Source organism: Lagopus leucura, unplaced genomic scaffold (assembly GCF_019238085.1).
Source record: "Lagopus leucura isolate 7727_CA_CO unplaced genomic scaffold, USGS_WTPT01 Super-Scaffold_100057, whole genome shotgun sequence".
Classification (NCBI taxonomy): Eukaryota; Metazoa; Chordata; class Aves; order Galliformes; family Phasianidae; genus Lagopus; species Lagopus leucura.
The window spans coordinates 260,625-283,091 of NW_024962303.1; the positions used below are offsets into that span (position 1 = coordinate 260,625).

Genomic DNA, 22,467 nt, shown 5'->3' on the forward strand with positions numbered 1-22,467 from the left:
CCAGCCTGCAGGAGCACCGTTAGCACTGAGGTTGAGCCCCAGCCCCGCTCCTGCCCGCAGTCCCCCAACATCCCCATAACCCTTCACAGAATCACAGACTCATAGGGGTTGGAAGGGACCTCCGGAGATCATCGAGTCCAACCCCCTGCCAAAGCAGTTCCCTACAGCAGCTCATACAAGTAGGTGTCCAGGCGGGTCTTGAACATCTCCAGAGAAGGAGACTCCACCACCTCCCTGGGCAGCCTGTTCCAGCGCTGCCACCTCACCATACAGAAGTTCCTATGAAAAAACTTCCTATGCTGCAGTTTCTGTCCGCTTCCCCTCATCCTGTCTCCACACACTGCTGAAAACAGCCCAGCCTCGCCGCTCTGCCCCCCGCACCTCAGATATTTACAGACCTGGATCAGGTCCCCTCTCAGCCTTCTTTTCTCAAGGCTGAACAGACCCGGTTCACTCAGCCTTTCTCCATAGCAGAGATGCTCCAGGCCCTTCACCATCTTTGTGGCCCTCCGCTGGACTCTTTCCAAGAGGTCCCTGTCTTTTTCGTACTGGGGAGCCCAGAACTGGACGCAGTGCTCCAGATGAGGCCTTACCAGGGCGCAGTAGAGGGGGAGGATCACCTCCCTCGACCTCCTTGGCCACGCTCTTTTTAATGCTCCCCAGACCTCTGGGCCCTACAGGCCCCTATAACTTCCAGTTCTCCAGTCCCAGTAACCCCCTCAGTCCCCATCGCCCTCGCTCCCCGCCCCCTGCAGCCCCTCCCCGCGCTCACCGCCGGTACCGCTCCTCCTCGCTGTCCGCCATGACGCCGCGCCGCCGCCCCGCGTTTCAAACCTGACCCTTCCCGCCCTGCCCCGCACAGGAGAGCCGCGCTCGGCCAATCAGCGCCCGGGGGCGGGGCCGGGGCCCGAAAGCTCCCCGCGGTGCGCGCCGAGCGGTCCTCCTGCCGCAAGGGGGCGATGTTGCTCGGAGCGCCGCTCTCCGCCGGAGGGGCGGCGCGGGGTCGCCGGGAGACGGAGGCGCCGCCGCCGCCATGGAGCCGCCCGCCGCGGCCTGGGGCCTCGCCGAACGCACCGGGAGTCGCCCGGGGCCGGCGGGGAGGGGCCGGCCGGGCGGGGGGCGGTGCCGGCGGGGAGGGCAGGCGGCGGCGCGGGGTCTGCTCGGAGCTGAGGTGCGGGCGGGGCGACGGGAGCCGTGCGCGCTGAGCTTGGCCCAGCGGGGCGGCCGATACGGGTGAGTGCGGGGCGGCGGCGGGGCGGGACTGGGACCGAGCCGAGCCGAGCCGAGCCGTCCTGTTGTCTGTCGGTGTCTGTCTGTCCTGTCCGGTGTGCAGGGCTGGCCGGGGCAGGACGGCGTCCCTCGGGCGGTGGCGGTGCTGCTCCCGGCAGCGCTCATTGCTGCGCTATCGGCCGTGCGTCCGGGAAGGAGCCGGCCCGGCGATTTTACACGGCTTCGCTCTGTCTGCAGGGTCCTTATCCACTCACAAGAGAGAGAAAACTCGGAGCCGGATTACATTCCCATCAACGGCCGCTTTAAGTGCGTGCAAGGTACGGCCTCCTGCAGCGGGCTCTCTCGTGGCAGCCGGAATCCACTGCCGTTCGCTGGCAAAAACGGAATTTCGTGGTTTTTCTTGACCTCAGCCTCTGTGTAGACTGCGTGCTTCCACCAGAAGTAAAACTTGCGGTTTATGGGCTCCTGTGCCTTCCACACCTGAGTGGGGCCGCCTTGTCTCAGCAAACCTGCAGGGACCGTTCAAAAGCTCCCTAAGCTGCCAGCTCCAAAGAGCTGCACGTGGAGTAGGAAATAACTCGAGGTGTTGTCTAGGAGGAACTTAAATAGCAGTGGATGCCCTTTGGGGAAATGCTTGTTTATTTTAGTTTATAACCTTCTGTGTAATTTGGTGTAGTTCTGGCCATCATTTCTGCTGTGTAAGATAAGCTCTCGGGTTCATTGCCAGACTGGTGTTTCACAAAGGCCCTGTGCCTGTCCAGATATGTGAGAGCTCTGAATGTTAGCAGTCTCCTCTGTGACATTCTGATTGTCCGAGCCGTCCACATGTGCCGTTCTTTCTGCTGGAGCTGGTATTAGTAGCAGAGAGGTTTCTTCCTTTCCTAGGACTCCTGTGGCTAGAAGCAGGCAATGTGCTTTTTTGACTGTGTGCTTCCCACGGTGTTCAAGGTGAAGTCTCAGTGCTTTTTCTTTTCTCTTCCAGAGGCAGAAGAAACTCTGCTGATTGATATAGCTACAAACAGTAAGTTTTATAACTATGGACAGTTGTGTGTTAAGCTCCTTCCAGGAAACTGCCCTGTTTTGGGTGCTGATGAGTGCTGCTTTTACTTGCCTCTGTACGTAGTGTTGTTGGACCAGGCTGGAGTTGTATTTTGTCAAATGTTTTCTGGCTCTTATAGGCATCCGGTTGTCCAAATAAAAGTGTTGGCAATTGGTTAAACTTTAACTTCTTAAATCTCTTCTCAAGGCCCTGAATTGGCTTCAGAACCATTCTCATTTCCCTTCCATTTCTTTGACCTGACCCCTGGTTACTATCTGCCTTTAATACCATGCATATGACAACTCTCCCTACTCACTCATTCTGCTTTCCCTTTCAGTGCTTTCTTACTACTTTTAGAGCTCTTCTCTGTGAGGTAGCAGTGGGGAAAAGGTTTCCTAAAAACAGGAAAATGTGACTGGTGCTATCCCAAGTGGGATAAGCTCTGAAGTGCTGTGAAACTTGGTTAGGTGCACATTGCCATCGGAAGGAGTAGCTGGATGTTGCCTTCCCTTGCAGAGCTCAGAGGATATGTAGTAATTCTACTGGCTCTGAGGGTGTAACATCTGTCAGGCAGGTTTGACTGTGAGTTTGTGTTTATGTCTGAAGCAGGCTGCAAGATCCGGATACAAGGTGACAAGACAGCTGAGAGGCTCTTTGAAATCCCTGATGAGGAGCATTGCCTGGGGTTCCTCGCAGAAGTGCAGAGCATACAGGAAGGTAAGCAGAGCTGTCACTGTAATCCTGAAACCCTCAGGCCACCAGCAGTATCTGATAGGGCTCACTCTGTTTCCAGCTCAGTTAAAGGACTCTCTGCCTGGACATAAGGACTCAGACAGCTGGCATCAGATGGAGAAAAACCTCCCAAGTCTATTGCAGGCCTCTTCTCCAGGTATTGAAGTGGCTGTCACCTTTGCACTCTCTGTGGTGTGTGCAGAACTGGGCCCTTGGTGGCAAGGATGCTGCATTCGACACTGCCTTCTGACCCATTTCCTTTGCTCACCATATCCCATGCAAAACAAAACATCTTCATCATCTGAGCTGGCTCCTCTCAGTGCCTTGTTAAGTTCTGTTTTGCCTTGACCCTGTCCCTCACTCTCTGTGTTATCAGAGCTGGTGTATTGCTGTTATCACTTGCTCTTTCAATTCCCGAGGAGCTACGTTCCTTCCTTTCTTTGTTCTGAGCTGCATTAAATTGTGCTTGGCTTTTTCTTTACAGGAGCTCTGGGGTTTGAGGATGACTTCAATGCTCTAAGCCTAGAGAAGAAGAGAAACATGCAAAACCACCAAGCAGGCTCTCGCCGGGAACCCCCACCTCCTCCTGTGCCTCCAAGTAGGCAGTAAGTAGCATGGTGAATCTCTTCCCTTTTTTCCTTCTCTTCCTCGACAGCAGGACCAGTTTTAATTCTGCTCTTGCTTCCTTCTGAGGTTTCACCGAGAGAGAGAAGGGCCATCAAGAGACCAGCCAAAAGTAACCGACACCATGCGCAAAATGTTTTTACCCAGCAACCAGTCAGGACAAAGAGAAGGCCTCATCAAACACGTGCTTGGAAAGAGAGAGAAGGAATATGTCAACCTTGAGAACTTCAGGTTAGAGCTGTGACCAGGCAACACCGCGCAGAGAGAGTGACAGGACTTTGTAACCCCTTCAGTGAGCTCCAATCCAGGCCAGGTTTGAAATCTGGCAGCTGCTGATGCGTTGCCAGCTTGGGTGGCTAAACAGGGATTTGTGCAGACTGAAAGGGAAAGAAATGTCTGCAGTACAGCTTCTCCTTTTGCGTCATTTTCTTTATGAGTGTCAGATCTCTGGACCTTCAAGTAAGACTGAAAGCAATTGGCAGAAGGAGGAAAAAGGGAGCTGTCCCACAGCACAGCCTTAGCATCATCCCACACAACGTGATTTTAACAGAGCCAGATGTTTGCTGGCCCCAGTAAAATGTCTTTGTTTTTGTAGCATTCTGCAAAATTGGTGTCACTGAAGATGAGCCAAGCTAAGGAATATTTTCAGTTACCCCATAGTTGGCATTACCCTGTGCACGGATTGCTCGTGTGTTCCCTTCTCCCAGCCTGGATGCTGTTCTGTGTGCACTGGAAATACTGGGCTGGTGCACTGGTTATTGTGTTTTCTTACAGTTCAACTGCTTTTGTATTGTAGATTTTTTGTGGGAACGTGGAATGTGAATGGGCAGTCTCCAGACAGTGGCTTGGAACCCTGGCTGGCATGTGACACAGAGCCTCCCGACTTCTACTGCATTGGGTGAGAAGCAATTGCCTTGTATTTGCTTATGGTGCCAGGTTTGTGCTTGGTACTGGTGTACTGTGCTTATCTGAAGCTCCTGTCGTGCTCTCAGAGGTTCCACAAAGCTGAGCTATGTCTAAAGGAGAATTGCCCTTTGGTTGAGGTGGGCTATCAAGTTAAACGAGGGTTTACTGTGGTGTAGCAGAAGAGAGATTTTACTTGAGGTGTCTGCAGAGCTCCCTGGCTGTCCTCAATCAGAAGTCATACTTCCAGCAGAGAGGAGTTTCCTGGGCTGTATTGCAGTAGTGTCTCAGAGGCACTGCTGCTGCTTTAGGAAGAGAGAATGAGGTTTTTCTACCAAGAAGAGATATTCATGGAGGTTTCACGTTGGACCTTCCTGTAGCAAGAGAGTGATCTGTAGCACATTCCACTTCTGCTAAGTTGGCTTGGTTTTAGATTCCAGGAGCTGGACCTCAGCACGGAGGCTTTTTTCTACTTTGATTCTGCAAAGGAGCAGGAATGGCTGGCTGCTGTGGAGAGGTCCCTGCACCCTCAGGCTAAGTATAAGAAAGTGAGTTCTGTTGGGTGGTACGGGGGCTTGTCAGGGTTGGAATTACTGGAAAGAGCATAGGAATGGGTTTCCCCTTTTCTCACTTGACCCACAAAGCAGACTGGAGGAATGAAGGCTGTTGCTTAGCATGTGTCTATCAGTCTGTGTGTCAGATGTGCTGAACTGAGTCTGGAAGGTCTACTCATCCTGCTGTTGTAGGGGAATGTTGCACTTTGAAGCAGAAATTAGTAAAGATAGAGATGAAAGCAGCTATAAAATAAGAGGCAGATTTCAAGAAATTAATATGCTCAATAAAACCATAGCAGCAGGTTCAAGTTCCTTCTCTGTGTTACTTTCTCACCATTGTACAGAAACAAGGTGTGTCTTGAGCTGTTAAACGAAATGAATAGTTTCTCCCTGAAGGAATGGAATAATTTGTGAGGAGGAATGTTCTGCAGGCTGCTACCTTGAGGCAGAATTGCTTCAGTTGTGGCACCTGCTCCTCGCTCTGCTTGCTTTGAAACAAGCCATTGTTTTTCATCTCTCTATAGGAAACTGTTTTGCATGAGCTGCTTTCCCCTCCTTGTTGGCCGTGTGTTCGCTGTCACACCCCTGTGCTGCTTGTTCTGGGTTGAGCTCAGAGCCGTGGGTTGTAGGTAACAGCAGGAGAATGGAATACCTCACTGAACTGAAGTTTGTGGTGAAGGAGCCAGGGATCACGATGGGAACTGCAGAGGGGCTGATGTGCTTCTGCCTTTGTGTTACATGAGTAGCGCAGGCAAACTTCTTCCACTCTGCAAGGGGGGGAGGGTTTGTCTGCAGGCAGAGAGCAGTGACTGACACCATAGATAAGCCTTTGTGGTTGCAGGCAAATGTCACTCCTGTGGAGAGTGCTGAGTTTTCTGGCTCTTCCCATTTATTTCTGTGGTTTCAGCTTCTTCTTTCACTAAGCTTAATCCCAGCACATCTTAATGCCTCTCAAGTGAGCATGCAGGCTGTGCTCAGGCTGAAGGCCTCAGCATTGGCTTTCAAGATGATGATGCAGGGTGTGTTTGGAGGGTTCAGGGAGGCTGTGGGTCACAAAGTGCCCAGAGAATCATTGGCAGACCTGTGATCCCTGCTGGGGTGTGCACATCAGCACTGTGTTAACACCTGTGAGTTTAGCTCTGCAGCTGGGAAGAACTTCTTGGCTCCAGAAAGAAACTCTTTGCATCAGAGAAAAAAAAACTGCTGTGCATTTGTGAAGTTTCTGTTACCTTGCAAGACAGCAATGTTTGTGGGGAAACACCACAGTGGGAAATGTGGTAAGCTCAGCACTGCTGATGGCTGTTGGGAGATGATGGGTCGTCTTCCAGAAGCTAACTTTGGGACAGGAGAATCCTTGGGTGCTGTTGCAAGCGTGGATTGAGTACAAAACATAATGAGGGACTGAGAGGGACGGAGATGTCAGGCAGAGCACAGAGCAGGCAAACTGGGCACTGCCCTTCTGGAAATTTAGGATTGCTTTTATCTTTGCAGGTGCAAATGGTCCGTTTGGTTGGGATGATGCTGCTTGTGTTCGCTAGGAAGGATCAGCTGAGCAACATCAGGGAGGTGGTGACAGAGTCTGTGGGCACCGGAATCATCGGAAAGATGGTGAGTCACCAAGGCCAGTCTATTGCTTCCATGTACCCACGCAAGAAATGGCACAGTCCGATCCTGTTCTCATCTCCGTGCCATCCCTGTGTTCTCCCTGGTGCCCTGTGTGTGTGATCTCCTCTATCCTCTGGTACCTGTCCTGCCCAGGGCAACAAGGGCGGCGTGGCGGTGCGCTTCGTGTTCCACAACACCACCTTCTGCATTGTCAACTCCCACCTGGCCGCTCACGTGGAGGACTTTGAGCGCCGCAATCAGGACTACAAGGACATCTGTGCCCGGATGAGCTTTGTCACCCCTGATGGGACCCTACCTCAGCACAACATCATGAAACACGAGTGAGTTTGGCTGCCTTCCTTTCTCGAAGCGGTGTTAAATAATAGAGATCGAGCCAAAATCACAGCAACGAGAGGTTTTGCTCTGTTTTTTGACTTAATTAACAGTGTAATTAAAAATGCCAAGGCACCTGGTGCGCTGTAGCACCTGCAGCCAAGCTGCCAGGTCACCTTTCTCTGCAGTCACTCAGGCACTCTGTAATGGCATTTTCCTCACATATAATGCTCTCATTTCAAACAGCATTTGTGAGTCAGTGGCTGAGCATTACAGGGCTCGAGAATGTGGTGGGTTGCATTGTGGTGGTAAGTGGAGTGTGGATATGGGAAGAAAAGGGATAGCAGGATGGGCAGAGTTTGTGCTTTTTAGACTTCTTGTGTTTAATGAGCGTTTACAGTGAGGTGGCATACAGGCATTGCTTGATTTTTTGTTGTTGTTATGGTGCTGTATGATCCAAACCAAGCCCCATCACGTGTACAGCAAAGCATATAAATTAACCTTTCATAAACCTGCTACAAACTAACGATAGTTCTGTAGTTAATTATTAAGCCATTAAAAATGTCACGCGTTAGATTGTCCTTGATAATTCTCTAATGGAAAAGTTGAGGTTTGGTTATAAGCAGGAAGAGCTTTGGTACTAAAGGAAGGGTTAGATTTTAATCTTGGAATGAAACCTTTATGGGCTAAAGAGAGAATATCAGCAGGATGTAGGTCTGTTTGGAAACCCAGAGAGGAGCAGAGTAAGAACAGGTACTGATGAGATAGAAACGTTCTAGAGATCATAAGATTAAAGGGAGCATACCCATGCTTTTGCAAATCAGCCAGTGTGTGCTGGGTAGGTGATAAGGTGGGGTTCTGAGCTGAAAGAAAGGCAGTGGGAAACCAGCTGGTAAAACCTGGGATGACACAGGCTGCAAGCGTGCAGATGCATGTAGGTAAGCCCATGTAACTGGTCAGCAAGCAGGAGAGAGTTCTGTGGTTGTCACATTCTGTATGCAGGAGGAGTCTGAGTGCCAGGTGGACTTTGTGTAGCTTGGGAGGATTCGAAGCCTTGGTGGGACACGTGGGTTTTGCTTTGTTTGAGATTTGGTGGGGGTCTCAAGGCTATTTTCAGCCTGAGGCAAACTCTTAATGTTTCTCATTAAACCGAGTCTTCAGTCTCATGTGAGGTTCCAAAGGAGATGCTGTAAAGGACCAACAGGAGGGCTGGGACAGATGCCACTAGAAATTTCTACTTTCAAGTTCAGTCTTCCAGGTCTCTGTTGTCTTCTGTGTGTTTCAGTGTTAATCACCAGCAGCCAATTCTATCCACCCCTTCTTCCCTGTGTGGTTTACAATACTGACTGCTGCCTCTTCTTTTCCGTGTTTGTTTTCAGTGTTGTCATCTGGCTAGGAGACTTGAACTACAGGCTTTGTATCCCTGATGCCAACGAAGTGAAAAGCCTTATCAGTAAGAACGAGCTTCAGAAGTTGTTGATGTACGACCAGGTCAGTGAACTCCACCTTTGTTTGCTCCATACTTGTGTGAAGTCATCTTGGCTCACGTTGTGCTTTGGGAGGAGCTGGCAGGCTCTCTGCAATAAGTGCCTGTAGGCAGTGATGCTAGAGCATAGACAGAGCTCTGAGTGTCTTGGTGACATCAGCCCCCTGAACCAAACCAGCTTGTAGGCAATGCTGGGCTTAGCTGTGACTCAGGCAATTGCTATGGAAGTGTCTTTGAGTCTCGCTGGAAGATTTTTCTTGTAAGGACATGCTGTAAGCTGGAACACGGGAGTTTGTAACAGCAACAACAGCTGCTGTAGTCAAGTGTCCTGGAAAAGGTATTGATTTAGAGACCATGACTTGGCAGCTCACAGTTTGACCTAAATTCTGTGCTGTGGTCTTCCCCACTTAGTGTTTCTTTGCAGCGTGCTGGAATGCAAGACAGCACCAGATGTGTCTTTAAGATGAAGGATTGTACCTCTGAAATGTGAATGAATGTAGTGGCGTCTCTGACCCACAGTTTAACAGTAAATCTGATTGTTTCTGTTCTGTAGATCATTTGTGCTGTACTACAGAGCTTCAGGCAGCAAACAACTGCAGCTTAGATTTTTTGTGAGGACCAAATCTGGGAAGCTTTGCAGCAGAGTAAAAGAGGAAAGGGAGGCAGTGTCAGGTTGTCATCTGAGCACAGTTCTGGATGCTTTTGATAAGCAAATGACAGTGAAATATTAATGATGGGGATGCTTAAGCCTGAAAACTGATGAAGGCATTTAGCACAAGTGGAACAATTAATATTTCTCTGCGTGGTTTGGTGAGCAGCACTGTGCCTGGTTGTGCTCAGTCTGTTTGGAAAACACCCCACTGTGTGTTGAGTCTCGACCTTTGCTGAAGGTGTAACATCTGAGAGGCAGTTTTGGGGATGTCTCTGGTAAATCCCGTGCTCACAAGTTGCAGTTGCTCTGTCTGCAGTTCTGTTCTCTGACTCTGCTGGGGGGGGGGGGGGTGTTTGGGGCGGTTTGGTTTGGGGTTTGTTTTTGTTCATCTGGCTTTTTGTTTTGGTTTGATTTCGGAAAATGACCTTTTTCTGCTTCTAGCTGAACATCCAACGTATTCATAAGAAAGCATTTGCAGATTTCATTGAGGGAGAGATTAAGTTCATCCCCACATATAAATATGACTCTAAAACAGATCGCTGGGATTCCAGGTAAACTTGTTGCTAATTGACATTTTCTTGCAAAAGGTGATTTCCTGCTTCTTAAAGGTAGAAATGCCTCTCAGTGTTACTTTGGTGGCTAGAGGGCACAGGCAAGTTGTGCTCCTTTGTTTTCCCTACCACTTTGAATAGGCATATCCTGTGCACACTGAGCAAACGTGTGCCTTGACCCTCAGTTGTTGTGATTTCAATACATGAAGGGAGGTAAACTGAGCTCACAGATGCCTGTGCACTGGAAGGGTTTTTATTGCTATCAGAGACAAACAGCATAAAAGGAGCTGGAGAGGAAGAAATGCTCTCTGTGAGTCATGCTGTCCCCTGACTTGCACACCCCCAGGGATGGCTACCTTGGCATAGCAGCAGGGGTTCCTCCTGTTGCTGTCTGCTTCGTGCCTCCCATGGACGTTTGTGTATCAGCTGCAGAAACTTGCTGTGACTTGAGAAACTCTCAAGGTGTTCTGAACCATACAGCAATCAGATTTTACTCTGCTTGTGTTTATGAACCAACGCTGCAGTTAATCTGGAGAAGGAAAACCCAGGATTCAGACTTTGTAACATAATAGTAATAGCTGAGTAGGCTTTTCCTAATGGAAACGGTGGGTGGTGGATCAAGCAATAATGTGCAGAAGGGCAGCAGAAGAAACTAGAGCAGTTTGGGACCTGCTGCACGTGGACTCAGACTGTGGAAACAGTGCTGTTTGTGGTCATAGTTTCCTGATGCTGGAAGGGATTTTAGCTACCGTAGAGGGAAGGGGAAGAAAGCAGAAGAAATCCCATAACATCCCAGCCATGGGAAGTGTGGGAGTTCATTCCATCACTGCTGCTGTGCTCATTGGTGGTAGGGGTGGGGGGAGCTGCCTGGCCAGGAAGAGGAACAGCTTTGGACGTTGGTTAGAACTGTTGGATTCCCTTGTTAAGCTGAGTTTCCTTGTAGTGGGAAGTGTCGTGTGCCAGCGTGGTGTGACAGAATCCTCTGGAGGGGTGGGAATATCAACCAGCTCCACTATCGCAGCCATATGGACCTGAAGACCAGTGACCACAAGCCAGTCAGCGCGCTTTTCCACATTGGGGTAAGGCCTCCTTTCTTCTGTGGAAGAGCAGGACATCTGTGTTGTCTCTCATTCCTTCAGGAGGTGGTCTTGTAGCCAAGGCACAGCTGTGAACGCTGTGACAAGAGGACAGAGAAAAGAAAAAGTGAAGTGTGTCACACCACTTGGTAGGGGGTGCTGCTACTTGGCAGCCGTGCCAGCCTCTGCAGAGCAAATGGCAGCTGTGGTCTTCATGTGGCTGCTGTGTAGCCCAGGTGTGTAGTGCCGGGGCAGTGTTACAGCAAAGTGCTGCAGTGTTTGCTGTCCTTTACCCTGCAGATGTAGGTATGTAACAGGGAGGAAAGCAGTCTTGCTGGCTGCTTTAATGCTGCTTATCTTCTGGGCTATAGCCTGAAGAGCGATGAGTAGTGCTGCGAGATGTTACTGCTGTCCTACAGAGATCACCCCCAGCAGTGTGACCCGTTGCCCAGAAACACTCCCAAAAGAGTTCTTGTGAAGCTGATCAGAAGCTTAGCTGGGCATTTTCTGATTTTCCACAGGTAAAGGTTGTGGATGAGCAGAGATACCGGAAGGTGTTTGAAGATATCGTCCGCATGATGGACAGAATGGAGAATGACTTTCTTCCTTCGCTGGAGCTGAGCAGGAGAGAAGTGAGGATGAAATCCAAATCGCTGCCCACTTCCCAAACACGTCAGCTTCAGAAGTGCTAGATTTGATTCACCAAACTGAATTGTAGGAAATTTGTCTGTTACTGTGTGATCAGAAGGATTAGAAGGAACATCTTCTCACCGTCACCTGGTGTAGGGAACCTGCTTTGGCAGGGGGGTTGGACTTGATGATCTCTGGAGGTCCCTTCCAACCCCTACAATTCTGTGATTCTGTGATTCCCTTGTCTTCATGACAGATCTTCCCTTAGAAGTTCTGCATTGTGTGGGCTCGTGGGTTGCCATGATGGAAGGGTGACTGTCTGTGTGTTCTGTGATTGCCACTAATGTGATCTGTGTCCTCTGCTCTCATTGCAGTTTCACTTTGAGAACGTGAAGTTCCGACAGCTGCAGAAGCAGAAGTTCCAGATAACCAACAATGGACAGGTTCCCTGTCACTTCTCCTTCATCCCAAAGCTCAGTGACAAGCAGTACTGTAAGCCCTGGCTTCGGGCTGAGCCTTGTGGAGGTTACCTGGAGCCAAGTGAGTTTTGCTGCTGTCGTAGCACGTTGGTGCAGATTGGCATCCCATCTCTGCTCAGTCCTTCCCTTCTTTCCCTTCCCACCATCATCCTTGTTTGTCTGCTCTGTTTTGTGGCCATTGTCCCTGCTGTGTCTCTCTTTGTCACTGTGAGGAGTGTGTCTCTGTTGATGAGAGCTGCTGCTTGTTGCAGATGAGAGCGTGGACATCTCCTTGGACGTGTATGTCAGTAAGGACTCCGTAACCCTGCTGAACTCAGGCGAGGATAAAATTGAGGATATTCTCGTCCTTCACTTGGACAGAGGGAAGGACTATTTCCTCACCATCAGTGGCAGCTACCTGCCCAGCTGCTTTGGCACCTCCCTGGAGGCCCTGTGCCGAATGAGACAACCCATCCGGGAAGTTCCAGTCACCAAACTCATTGACCTGGTAAGCAGCATTATTCCTGGAGCACAGGCTGCTGTCAGTGGGCATGTTGTATTTACCCTGCGGTTCTCTTAGCAGGGAGAGAACATATTCCCTTCTAAAAGCAGGAGTAATGCCTTCTGCTTGGGTCAGCTGTGCTGCCTCTAAGCTGATTTACTTCTTCCAGAGTGTGAGATTGTTGTTTGTGATTTCCTTCCACCACCAATGCCTTTTGGTAGCCCGTATTTTATCTGCAGTTTCTTTGACTAAACACTCCATGGCGTTGAGACAGAGCAGTGATCCCATCTCCCTGTGTGTGCATTGCTGCCTGTTGGTGCTGGCATGCTCAGATTGAGTGGCACTGAGGTGCCATAAGCAGTGTGACTGAAATACTCTCTTCTGAGATGGCGTGGAGGGCTACAGGATCCATTTCCTTCTGGGCTGCTGTGGTATTTGCATTGCTTATGGAGAGGAACAGGCAGGAGTGGGACCAAAGAAAGGAACTTGGTGCTGTTCAGTATGCTGATGGCTACAGCTCAGCAAATGGCCGGTCCTGCAGCCTCTCCAGTCACTTCCTGTCACACTAACCACTGTGAGCAAGCTCTTCTGCAGTGCAGAGATAACTCTTAACTCCAAATTTCACCGGTCCCTAGTATGTTAATATACATACTTCCAAAACCACTTTTATGCCTACAAGATGTTTGTGCCCTCATCATCTTTTGCCTTTTTGGTACCTTGTGGCTGTTTCTGGGTTTCCATCCTGTTTTGGGGGCATTCATTCTTGTTTTCAGCCTGCTTTCATTCCTGTTTTCCTATGGCCTTTCCTGGCCTCGCTTTGACACAGTTTCACAGTTGCTGAGTTTTAGTCCCCTTACCCATTCCTGTTCAGGCAGGAAGGCCATTTGTGTTCTGTTCACATGAACAGTTAGGCCAGTTCTTTCGGTCTCTCTGATGTGTTACAGCTGTCCTCTCTTCTCATACTTTACAGTCTTGTCCTTCCATTCATTTCTTTGTCTGATGAGCTGCTGCTTACTCACATCTGTAGATCTGACAGCTTCCACTCCTGCTGGCTTAAGCTCCTTTCTCTTCCCTTTAGTAGCTGCCCTACCCTTGCTGACTCTTCCAGTTCCCTCCCTTTCTAGTAAACATCCACTTTTCTCATTGGCCCAACATGCAGAAAGACCACTTGTTACACTACAATTACGTTTTTTGTAATCACAAGATTAGGCTAAGAAGAATCCAGGTGGCAAGATTCAGGTTTGTAGGTTTTTTGCCTCCTCAATTCTAGCAACTAATGCAGGCCTCAAGCTCCTCAGGCTGTTCAGGATTCAGCTGTTTATCATCCTCCTTGTTTTAGAAATGTGTCAGACTTGGAGCATTTTGTCAGTCTTGGTGACTTCCTTAGCTTCTCAGTGCTCACTGCTGACTGCTTGCTTGATGGATAGGAATCAGGCCTGGCCTTTCTGTCCTCTTGGATGCACACTATTGCTTTTCTGTCTGAGTAATCTGTTCTTTGAAACCTCTTCAGCTTCCATTACCTCCAGATTTCTTTCTTGTGTTACTCAGAGAAACGTAGAGAAGTACAGGAAGCAAAACAACCAGAGAAGAGCAAAACATGAGAGCACTCTGTCCCAGTATCTGTGGGAGAGCAGCAGTCTCTTCAGTCAGTGAGGTCACTTTGACTGCAGTACTTCAGCTGGAACTTGGAAAGCAGGCTGAAGGAATAAAATGTGTCACAGCCCAAAGCCAAGTGTAGTCACTTGGATTATAAAGCTAGTGTCACGTTAGAGCTATTTCAGGCCTGCTGTCTTTGATCATACCTGTGAGTTGAGAAATTCCTGGAGACAGGAAAAGACGAGCGCTTTCTACAAGGGAGAGCAGTGAGTGTGTTAACCCTGCACAGCCCAGGGCTGTTCTGCTGCAGTTACACCTATTTAGCAAATGTTGAGACCATGCAAAGCAGGCAGTGTGTCTGTATATGAAGCATGCTGTCTATTGCACTTACATGGTGTGAGGGCTTCACTGCATCAAGCATTTTTCTTGGCCTGGCAAAACTGATTTGGAATTTGGGAGATTTGGAGCTCAGTGAGGGTGTGAGAGCAGTCTGGTGCAGGATAGCAAAGTGCAGGTGGGAGTGTTTGGAAATGATTCTCCTGCTTTTCTCAGCAGAAGCTGCAGCCACCTGAGCATCCTGCTTTTGGAATTTCAGTATTAACCTCTCTTCATCTCTTTTTTTTTTTTTATCTTGGGGTCCTACTGTAGGCTTTAAGAAGCCTCTTGAAAAGTCTTTCTCGGGTGTGTGTTATTATCATGGAGCCAATGGTGCTGAATGGCCCAGGAAGGAGAGGCAAGGAGCAGGACAGGCAGGCAAGGAGGTGGCAGTGAGGCCTTTGCCATGCCTCACCCACCCACCAAAGAAGCCATGCTTCTGTGCAGTGTGGCTCTGCTGTCCTGAGCCTGTGACTGCAGTCGCTCCCCCGGTGCCTTGGAAGAAGAACCTGTGCTGTTTCATCTTTGGAGCCAAGTGCTCTCTGCAGGGGCTGCCCTGTCCCAGTTGTGTTCGAACACAGCGAGCCTCCAAAGGAAGCAGGCGCAGCACAGGTGACAGGGGAGCAAAGGGGCTGCTCCCCCCAGGCATGTCCTGCACCTTGGCTGCTGTAGCTTTGTGTCTTGCTCAGCCCTTGAATTGTTTGCTTGCTCCTAACCTGAGAGGTCGATCTGCCAAAATTTAGCTTGCTTCCTCTCATGCTCTTCGCTGAGCAGTGTCTTAAGCAGCCAGCCAGCATGGCACTGTCAAGCAGACACTGCTTCAGCATTGGCTGAGGGATTGGACATGCAGCCTGGAGGGGCTTTGGCATGCTCCTCAGTGCAGTGTGCTAATGCTATTAGGTTGAGACAGACGAGCAGCCTGGGGTTTTGAGCACAAACACTCGTTTCCCTGACTGTACACAAAGCTGCTTAGGGGGCCTGCTAGCTCCACAGCTGCCACACACTCAGAAATACAGATTTAGCCTGGTGTCTGTTTTCTCTCTGGCCTGGTCGCAGGGCAGGATGGCTGAAATAATACAGGGACATCTATTTCCAACAGGGCAGATTCAAAAAAGGGAACTTCTTGCTGGCAGAGATTTCTCATCTGCCTGTGGCTCAGCAGTGAGCAGCGCTGCTGCCAGGCTGCTTTGAGGAGTTTGCAGAAATCCTGGTGAAGCCGTGCATCATGTGAGCAGGATTTCTGCTAACTGACAGGCAAATCTCCCCCTGTAGGTTTAGCTTTGGCCATGTCAGCAAGACGTGTGAAGGAGCTGCCGTTCGGTGGGTTCTCCTAATGCCTACTGTGTGTCTGCTTAATTTGAGATCACGTTCTCTCTCTTAATGATACTTTTTCCTCTCTTTCCCACTGCTCTCAGGGAGAAGACAGCTTCTTAGAAAAGGTAACGCAATCAATTGCTGGGAAAGTCTGCTTCTTGGTGACTTGTTTGTAAAGGATGAGAGTTGGTTTTCTGCTGAAGAGGGGAGGGGAGGTGGGAGCAGAGGGAGTGCTTTTTCCAGCAAAGCCTCTTAGCTCAGCCGTGGGCCCAGAATAGAAGAGAGCACATAGGAGCACAAAGTGACCCCACAGAAAGATGGGGCCAGCCCGACTGAGCTGCTTAAACCTCACCAAATATGCTATGGGCAAAACCAACCAACCAAAGCACCTCCTGATCCAGGCAGCAGTGGTGAATGCTTCCGGCAAAGACTGGCGAGCTGTCACACGTGTGAATTAGCTCTGACCACACGTACCAGATGGATTCACCACAGCAGCCTTACCAGATGTGGGGAAAGGGCTGAACTAATCGACTGCAATCTTCTGTCCTTTCCATCTTGACGTGCCCTCCTGCAGGAGGCAGATGTTCCTCTGCTTCCTCCAGCGGCAGCTTGAGCTGCCACTCCTTCCTAGCAGCAGGGAAGGGAGGATTTGGGTGCCTCCTGGGAGCATCCTTTTGCAGAGCATCTTGCTTCCTGCGGAGAGGAGGCGGAGATGCCTTCTGTTCCTCGCACACGGCAGGAGAGGGCGCTCGGTGCCCAGCCGATGCTCAAGGACAGCCCGAGCCTCCTGTGCCTGTGCTCCAGCAGCTGGGGAGGGCTCTGCAGCGCTCGGGAGGGCAGCCTGGCAGAGCGTGGGCTGCTCTGCTGCTCGGCCCCAGCGCTACGATGCCCTGCAGTGGGGACTTCTTTGGTGAAGAGCCTTTAGCTCTCAAGGAAGGTCCACAGCTCTTGCCTTTTTTCTCTTAAAAGGAAGTAGTGAGTAATGTGCTTGCTTAACTGCTTCTGAAGCTTCCCTGTGTGTGCTTGGATGGGTGAGGTAGGTGTGCAGCCATGACCCAGCAGGGCGAAACCGAATGGTGTGCGGGGCAAACCTGTGCTGTGCTGTGTGTCAAAGGTGGCTAGTGCCTGTGTTGCTGGGGCTCGAATCAGGGCCATGCAAACCCAGCCCAAATTGGCCGTGGGTGATTGTGTGCACTGCACAGGGACAGAGATCAAAGTTGTCGTGGAAGCTAGCAGCAAAAATGAAGTGCTTTATGTTGGGCTTGTGGTGCTCCTCTGCTGGTGTCCTTCAGATGCGTTCCTGCTTGTGTTGGTCTCTTCTGGCTGGTTTTGCTGATTGTGCTTTGGGAGAGCAGCGTGTGGTATTTCCTTGTGAGCACACAGGATCACGAGCAATCATAAAGTGAGAATAAAATGAAGCAAGAAAATCTTGTTAAAGATGGGTGTATGGAGATTTGTAAGCAGTTGAGCTCCTCAGCAGCCTCGCGTGAGTACAGCAGGAAAACATGAGAGTGGTGTCAGTGTAGCCTGTGTTCAGCAGGCGCCTTTCTTTAGGAAAATCAGGAAACACTTCAGAAAACTGAGCTGTTTGAGAGTCACTTGTCATCAGAGTACACCGGAGCCAGTAAAGACACGTCCTTGACTGGACATCCAGAGAGCAGCTGGGCTTAAACTAAAACATGGAAGCTAATGCACCAGCAGGACTCATTATGCTCTGATCCTCTGATGATGGTGGGAACGATGGCTTGGACAGGTCATCTTGTCCTCTGAGAGCTGCTGGCTCTGGGGACTGTCATCTGCTGGTTCGTGACGGCCAGCAGGTTGTTGTGTGGGGTGGTGGGAGGGAGTGGGGCAGGGTTCTGATGTCTCTGTGCTGCAGGAGGTGGACCAGGTGAGTCCTGGGTTCTGCTGCTTCCCTCCTCCAGGCTTTCTTTACCAAGACCCTTCTGGAGAGACTGGAGTTTCCCTGTAACCTTGTGTGCTCTTTGCCACCAGGAGAAGTCTGTGCTGCAGATCGGCTTCCTGAACAGTGAGGATGCAAGCGAGATGCCACTGCAGATGCCAAAGGAGATCTGGCTCTTGGTGGACCACCTGTACAAGCATGCTTGCCACCAGGTGAGGAAGAGGGCTTCTGCCTGCAGTGGGAAGCTTTTGAGAGCTTGGTGACTCGGTTCATCACAGCACCTGCAGATTAGCTCCAGTTTGGTGTTTATAAAGCTTTTCTCCTCTGCTTGAGGTGCTGCCTGGGTACCAGTTCTCACCCTGCCCTCACTGTGTGCCTCAGCTTCCATGAGGAAGGTGACTTTTTCTCATCTCTGTGCTGACACCACTGTCTTTGGCAGGAGGATCTGTTTCAGACTCCAGGCATGCAAGAGGAGCTGCAGCAGATCATTGACTGCCTGGACACCAGTATCCCTGAGACAATCCGTATCCTTGCTGCACATGGCATTCCCAGGAGCCTGCTGGATCTCAGTTCTGCTGTGAAATCTCCCTTGGGAGAGCTTTTGTGGTAGGATCCCATTGGGAGGTCTGGCTCTGCTCTGCACCCAGAGGTGCCCTCTGGCTAGTACAGCTGCAGGGAAGCTGCTGTGAGGCTGTGCCGAGAGCAGGAACTGGCAGTTGGGTTCTGGGGAACGTGGCCTGGGGAAGGGGCTGCTGGAACAGAGGGTCTCAGGGGTGGGCAAACGCAGTGCAAGGTGCATGTAACAGCATTTTGTGTGGTTGGGGGAGAGCAGAGAGGGAAGGCTGTGGTGTTGGGGAGCAATTAGTTAGGCAGGGCTCCGGTGCAGCCTGCAGGGAGGAAGCAGCAGCTGAGCAGACAGGAAAGCAGAGAGGCAGGGGGGTGATCCATCAGCTCTGTGTGTCCCTTGACTGCCTCTGCCCAGCGGGCAGCAACCACTCTGTGGCTGAAGCACTCCTCATCTTCCTGGAGGCTCTGCCAGAGCCGGTGATCTGCTATGAGCTGTATCAGAGGTGCCTCGACTGTTCTCATGACAGCCGGCTCTGCCGACAGGTGAGGAGACTTCCCTGCTGCTCTGGCTCGGTGCTGGGGCTCACTGTGTTCCTATGGGCTGGCGTGGAGCTTTGGGAGGTGTGCTCTGGGGAGTTCATGGCGTGAGTGCAGTGAGCTGGGTGTGCTCTCCTGTCAGAAGGCTGTCGCTGCCATCCCAGGGGAGCTGGGGGCTTCCAAAGAGACCCCCAGTGTGCACAGTGTCACCCTGAGCGCATGCGGAGTGGCCCCAGGGATTGAAACAGCCTCCCCTGGTCTCAAGGGCTTAAGCACCTGCAGAGCACCACCGTTCCTGTGCTTCCTCTAAGGACTGTGACTGAGCAACTCCTAGAAGCAGCTGTTGGGGCCACGAGCAAAGCTAGGAATGTCCTCAGGCAGAGGAAGAAATCAGGCATGTTTCAGAGCTGGCCTCAGGAAGCCTCTCATCCTGGTCCTCGTGCTGCTGCACGCAACTGGATCCCAGCAGAAGATGAGAGGGAAGGAGCCTCAGGGCAGTGTCAGGTTTTACCTGGTGGTGTGGTTCTCCTAGAGGGAGAGTTAGGCAGGAGCTGAAGCGGTGCCATCAGCCATGGGTTGCAGCTGGTGGCTCACTGGTTGTGCAGCAGAAGGGGAATGCTGCCTGCCTGCAGTCCAGACCTGCACAGCTCGGCCTGGCTGGAGCAAGGTGCGCCGTGTCTGTTTTGTTTGCAGGTGATTTCTCAGCTGCCTCGCTGCCATCGCAGTGTGTTTCGGTACCTGATTTCGTTCCTCCGAGAGCTGCTCAAATACTCTGAAGACAACAATGTCAGTGCTACCATGATCGGTAAGGCTGTCATCTCTGCCTTCTCCCTGGAGCACATCCCCTTCTTGGCACCTCTCAGGTCTCCGTTCCTGATCTGTAACTTTGCCTCTGCAGCCACCTTGTTCACCAGCCTCCTCCTGCGGCCTCCCCCCAATCTGATGACCAAGCAGACCCAGCAGGACCGCCAGCGTGCCATCAACTTCCTCTATGGTTTCTTGCTTGCCGGGGATGAGGAGTGACTCCTGCCTCTTGCCAAACTGGGCCCCGTGCCGCTGGTGGCTCCTGAAGGGCAGAAGGCTCTAAGCTACTCCAAGTGCCGTGTTTACAGTTGCGAGGGAAGCGTTGTGCCCTCCTTCCCGCTGCTGTACCCCACACTGCAGAGGACCTGCTCACTCATTGCACTGCCATCCATGACGGGAGCTTCCTGCTTTCTCCCCCGGATCCGGCTGGATCTGCTGATAGCTGAGCACGCTGCCAGCAGCCATTCCTTAGTGCCACCACTTCCCTGCACCGCGCTTCTCTCTCCTTGTCACCCCCTGGAGTCGTTGCAGGGAAGGGTGGAGACTGCTGGTGCTGTTGTCCCTGCGGTGCTGGTGGGAGCTCTGTGCTGTTACAGGTGTTGGGCACGTGCCACCCTCGGCCATGCAGCAGATTCAACCCAACACACCGTCACTGTGCTATGAAAGAACTGTGCCAGGAGGGTTATCTGGGCGCGTGGCCTCCTCCCTTCCCTCCATTAGTGCAGTATCCTCTTTCCTGCTTCCCTGTCTGTGGGTAAGGCTTTGTCATTCCTGGCCCCTGCTGTGGCCCCTGGGTTTCTGGCACCAGAGCGCTGCCTGCTCTCCCCTCTCTGTTCCCTTGTGCCCTGGCTTCCTTGTGAGCCAGTGGTGCTGGTGGCTGGGTGGAGGAGCCTGCATCAAGCAGCACTGTGGGCTGCACATGGTTTCTCTGAGGCATGGCACAGAGCAGGACCCAGCTCCTGGACCCCGACCCTGCCTGAGGAAGCTGGGGGTGCGGGCAATGTTGGGTGCCTTCCTGTCTGTCCTGAGGGGGAGAGGGTGAGGGGTGAGAATGGGCCTCAAGTGTAGCAGGAAAGGAGCTGGGGGCCTCTGGTGCTGGGGGGCTGGAAAGGGGGGAGCCTGACCCTGCTCAAACACTACGCTGAGCCCTGCCTGCACTGGGAGCTGTGGGTGCCAATGTTCAGCCTGAGACCCACGAACCCAACCACATCTCACTGCCTGTGTTCCCCTGCAGCCAAGGATCCAGGACCTTGAGGCTCTTATTGTAGTTTTTTTGTTTTTGTTTTTAATTTTTAAATTACATAATTTATTGGAAATCTGTCTGTTCCAAATAAACCTCAGTTGTGCGAGCAGTGCTTTGGCCAGGCTGGGGCTCAGACCAAGCCTGCTGCCCGTCCCATCACAGGGGCTGCAGCATCCCGTGGCACAGAGCTGTGCCAAGTGCTGCTACCAGCCATGGCCCCGATGCCACGTCAGGCGATGGGGAGCGGGCACAGCACTGAGCCCCCCAGCGCTCCTGGCTCAGCATCTGGAGCAGAGCTGGAGAAAGCTGGCCTCATCCTGCCGCAGGAAACTGCGACCGGTGTCATCTCCATCTGCATCCTGCCTGCTCCTTGAGCGCGGGGCTGAGCCCAGGCAGCTGCTCCCGACCTCGTCACGGAGAGGATGGGCGCAAGGTGCCGCATTGTTCCTACGGCCGCCGCATTCCTGCCACTGCCGGCGGAAATGCCAGAGAGGGCGCGAAGCCCCGTGGATCCCCAGGGACAGAATGAGGCCTGGCCTGCGTGTCCTCGAGGCTGTGCGGCTCCTTGGGAGCTGGCAGCACACAGCTCTGAGCCCTGCAAAGTTTGGGGATTGAGTACAGCCCGTGCTCCTAGCGGTGATGTCTGTGCAGTGGGAGCAGCGCAGTTGGTGGCATCTGCATGTCCCTGTTGGGCTTTCTGGCACCCAGTTATCACTGTGCTGACAGGACCCCACACACAGCCAGGCACTCGGGTGCCACCCTCGTGCACCCACCCTCTCAGCCCTCCTGCAGCAGGTGAACGGCTGGCACGGCACAGTGTTGGCACAGCACACAGCACGGGGAGAGCGGTGCAGCCCAGCAGCCCCCACCTGCCCGCGGGCAGCCAGCCAGGCCAGGAAAAGCCAGAGATTCCTTCGGTCTCCTGGCCCAGGAGCCTTTTCCTCCAGCACCGCTGGCCACGGCCCAACCGGGGGGACCTCCCCGGCCTCCCCCTTCCAGGGCAGCCACGAGGCCACTGGGTGGGGGCAGCGCATCCTAACCCCCGTACTGAGGTACCCAGCGGCGCTGCAGCCTTCAAACCCTGCAGAAGGGAAGAACCCAGCCGCGTCTCTGCAGGGCGGGCGCAGGCATGCGGCGTGTCGGGATCGCGCTGGCACGTGGCCAGGAGTGCATCCCTCCCGGTCCCCGAGGATGAGCTCATGGAGGCCAGCTGGGCCCAGCCCCGCTTCCCCCAGGCCCCTGCTTGCAGCCCCGCAGCTGCAGACTTTCCGCTCTTCCACAGCCCCATTAACCCCTCCCCTCCAGTGCTGCAGCCCTGTGTTGCCTGTGGGACCCCCACCACTGTGCCCTCCTCACTCTCCCTCCTGCACCCCTCCTGCAGGGGATGGAGGCCTCGGGAGCCCCGCATGCACTGCACTGCCCTGGCTTGGAGATTTCTGGGGTGGTCCCGTCCCTTTGCACAGCTCAGCCCCCATCCAAGTGTAAGATTTGCTTGCTGAGCCCCAAGCTGCCACCCTCCTGCGTGGGCCTGGAGGGACACCAGGGAGAGGTGCCTGCAGCTGCTTGCCTACCAGGACCCACGGCGACAGGGACACTGGGAAGTGGAACGGCAAGGGCAGGGCTGTCAGGGACATCAGCAATAGGATCACCAGGGACGTGGATACCAGAGACAGGGACACCAGGAATAGGGACACCAAGAATAGAGATGGCAGGGAGGAGGACACCAGGAGCACAGACTGGGAATAGGGACAGC

The 22,467-nt window shown here is 52.4% G+C and overlaps 1 protein-coding gene across 4 annotated transcripts; it reads left to right on the plus strand.

Moving 5' to 3' along the window:
* Positions 1 to 1,033: 1,033 nt before the first annotated feature.
* On the plus strand, positions 1,034 to 20,823 carry OCRL (OCRL inositol polyphosphate-5-phosphatase). Of its 4 annotated transcripts, none has more exons than XM_042886388.1 (23): positions 1,034 to 1,233; positions 1,468 to 1,547; positions 2,213 to 2,251; positions 2,876 to 2,986; positions 3,063 to 3,158; positions 3,486 to 3,606; positions 3,695 to 3,856; positions 4,422 to 4,523; positions 4,962 to 5,076; positions 6,574 to 6,690; positions 6,841 to 7,028; positions 8,400 to 8,511; positions 9,600 to 9,709; positions 10,653 to 10,788; positions 11,307 to 11,417; positions 11,790 to 11,955; positions 12,146 to 12,381; positions 15,762 to 15,785; positions 17,656 to 17,775; positions 18,003 to 18,087; positions 18,546 to 18,673; positions 19,361 to 19,472; positions 19,566 to 20,823. In XM_042886388.1, exons 1-23 carry the CDS (start codon positions 1,034 to 1,036, stop codon positions 19,688 to 19,690), a joined length of 2,796 nt encoding a protein of 931 aa, XP_042742322.1. In that variant the 3' UTR covers positions 19,691 to 20,823. The 4 variants fall into 4 exon arrangements, with proteins under 4 accessions (XP_042742322.1, XP_042742325.1, XP_042742323.1 ...); XM_042886391.1 differs by having other exon boundaries at positions 1,150 to 1,233; positions 2,879 to 2,986; XM_042886389.1 differs by lacking the exons at positions 1,034 to 1,233; positions 15,762 to 15,785 and having other exon boundaries at positions 1,501 to 1,547; positions 2,879 to 2,986.
* Positions 20,824 to 22,467: the final 1,644 nt, after the last annotated feature.

Coding starts and splice junctions, on each gene's coding strand:
- OCRL (XM_042886388.1), top strand. CDS start 1,034: ATGGAGCCGCCCGCCGCGGCCTGGGGCCTCGCCGAACGCACCGGGAGT. Junction 1,234..1,467: donor CAGCGGGGCGGCCGATACGG/GTGAGTGCGGGG, acceptor CTCTGTCTGCAG/GGTCCTTATCCACTCACAAG. Junction 1,548..2,212: donor CCGCTTTAAGTGCGTGCAAG/GTACGGCCTCCT, acceptor TTTCTCTTCCAG/AGGCAGAAGAAACTCTGCTG.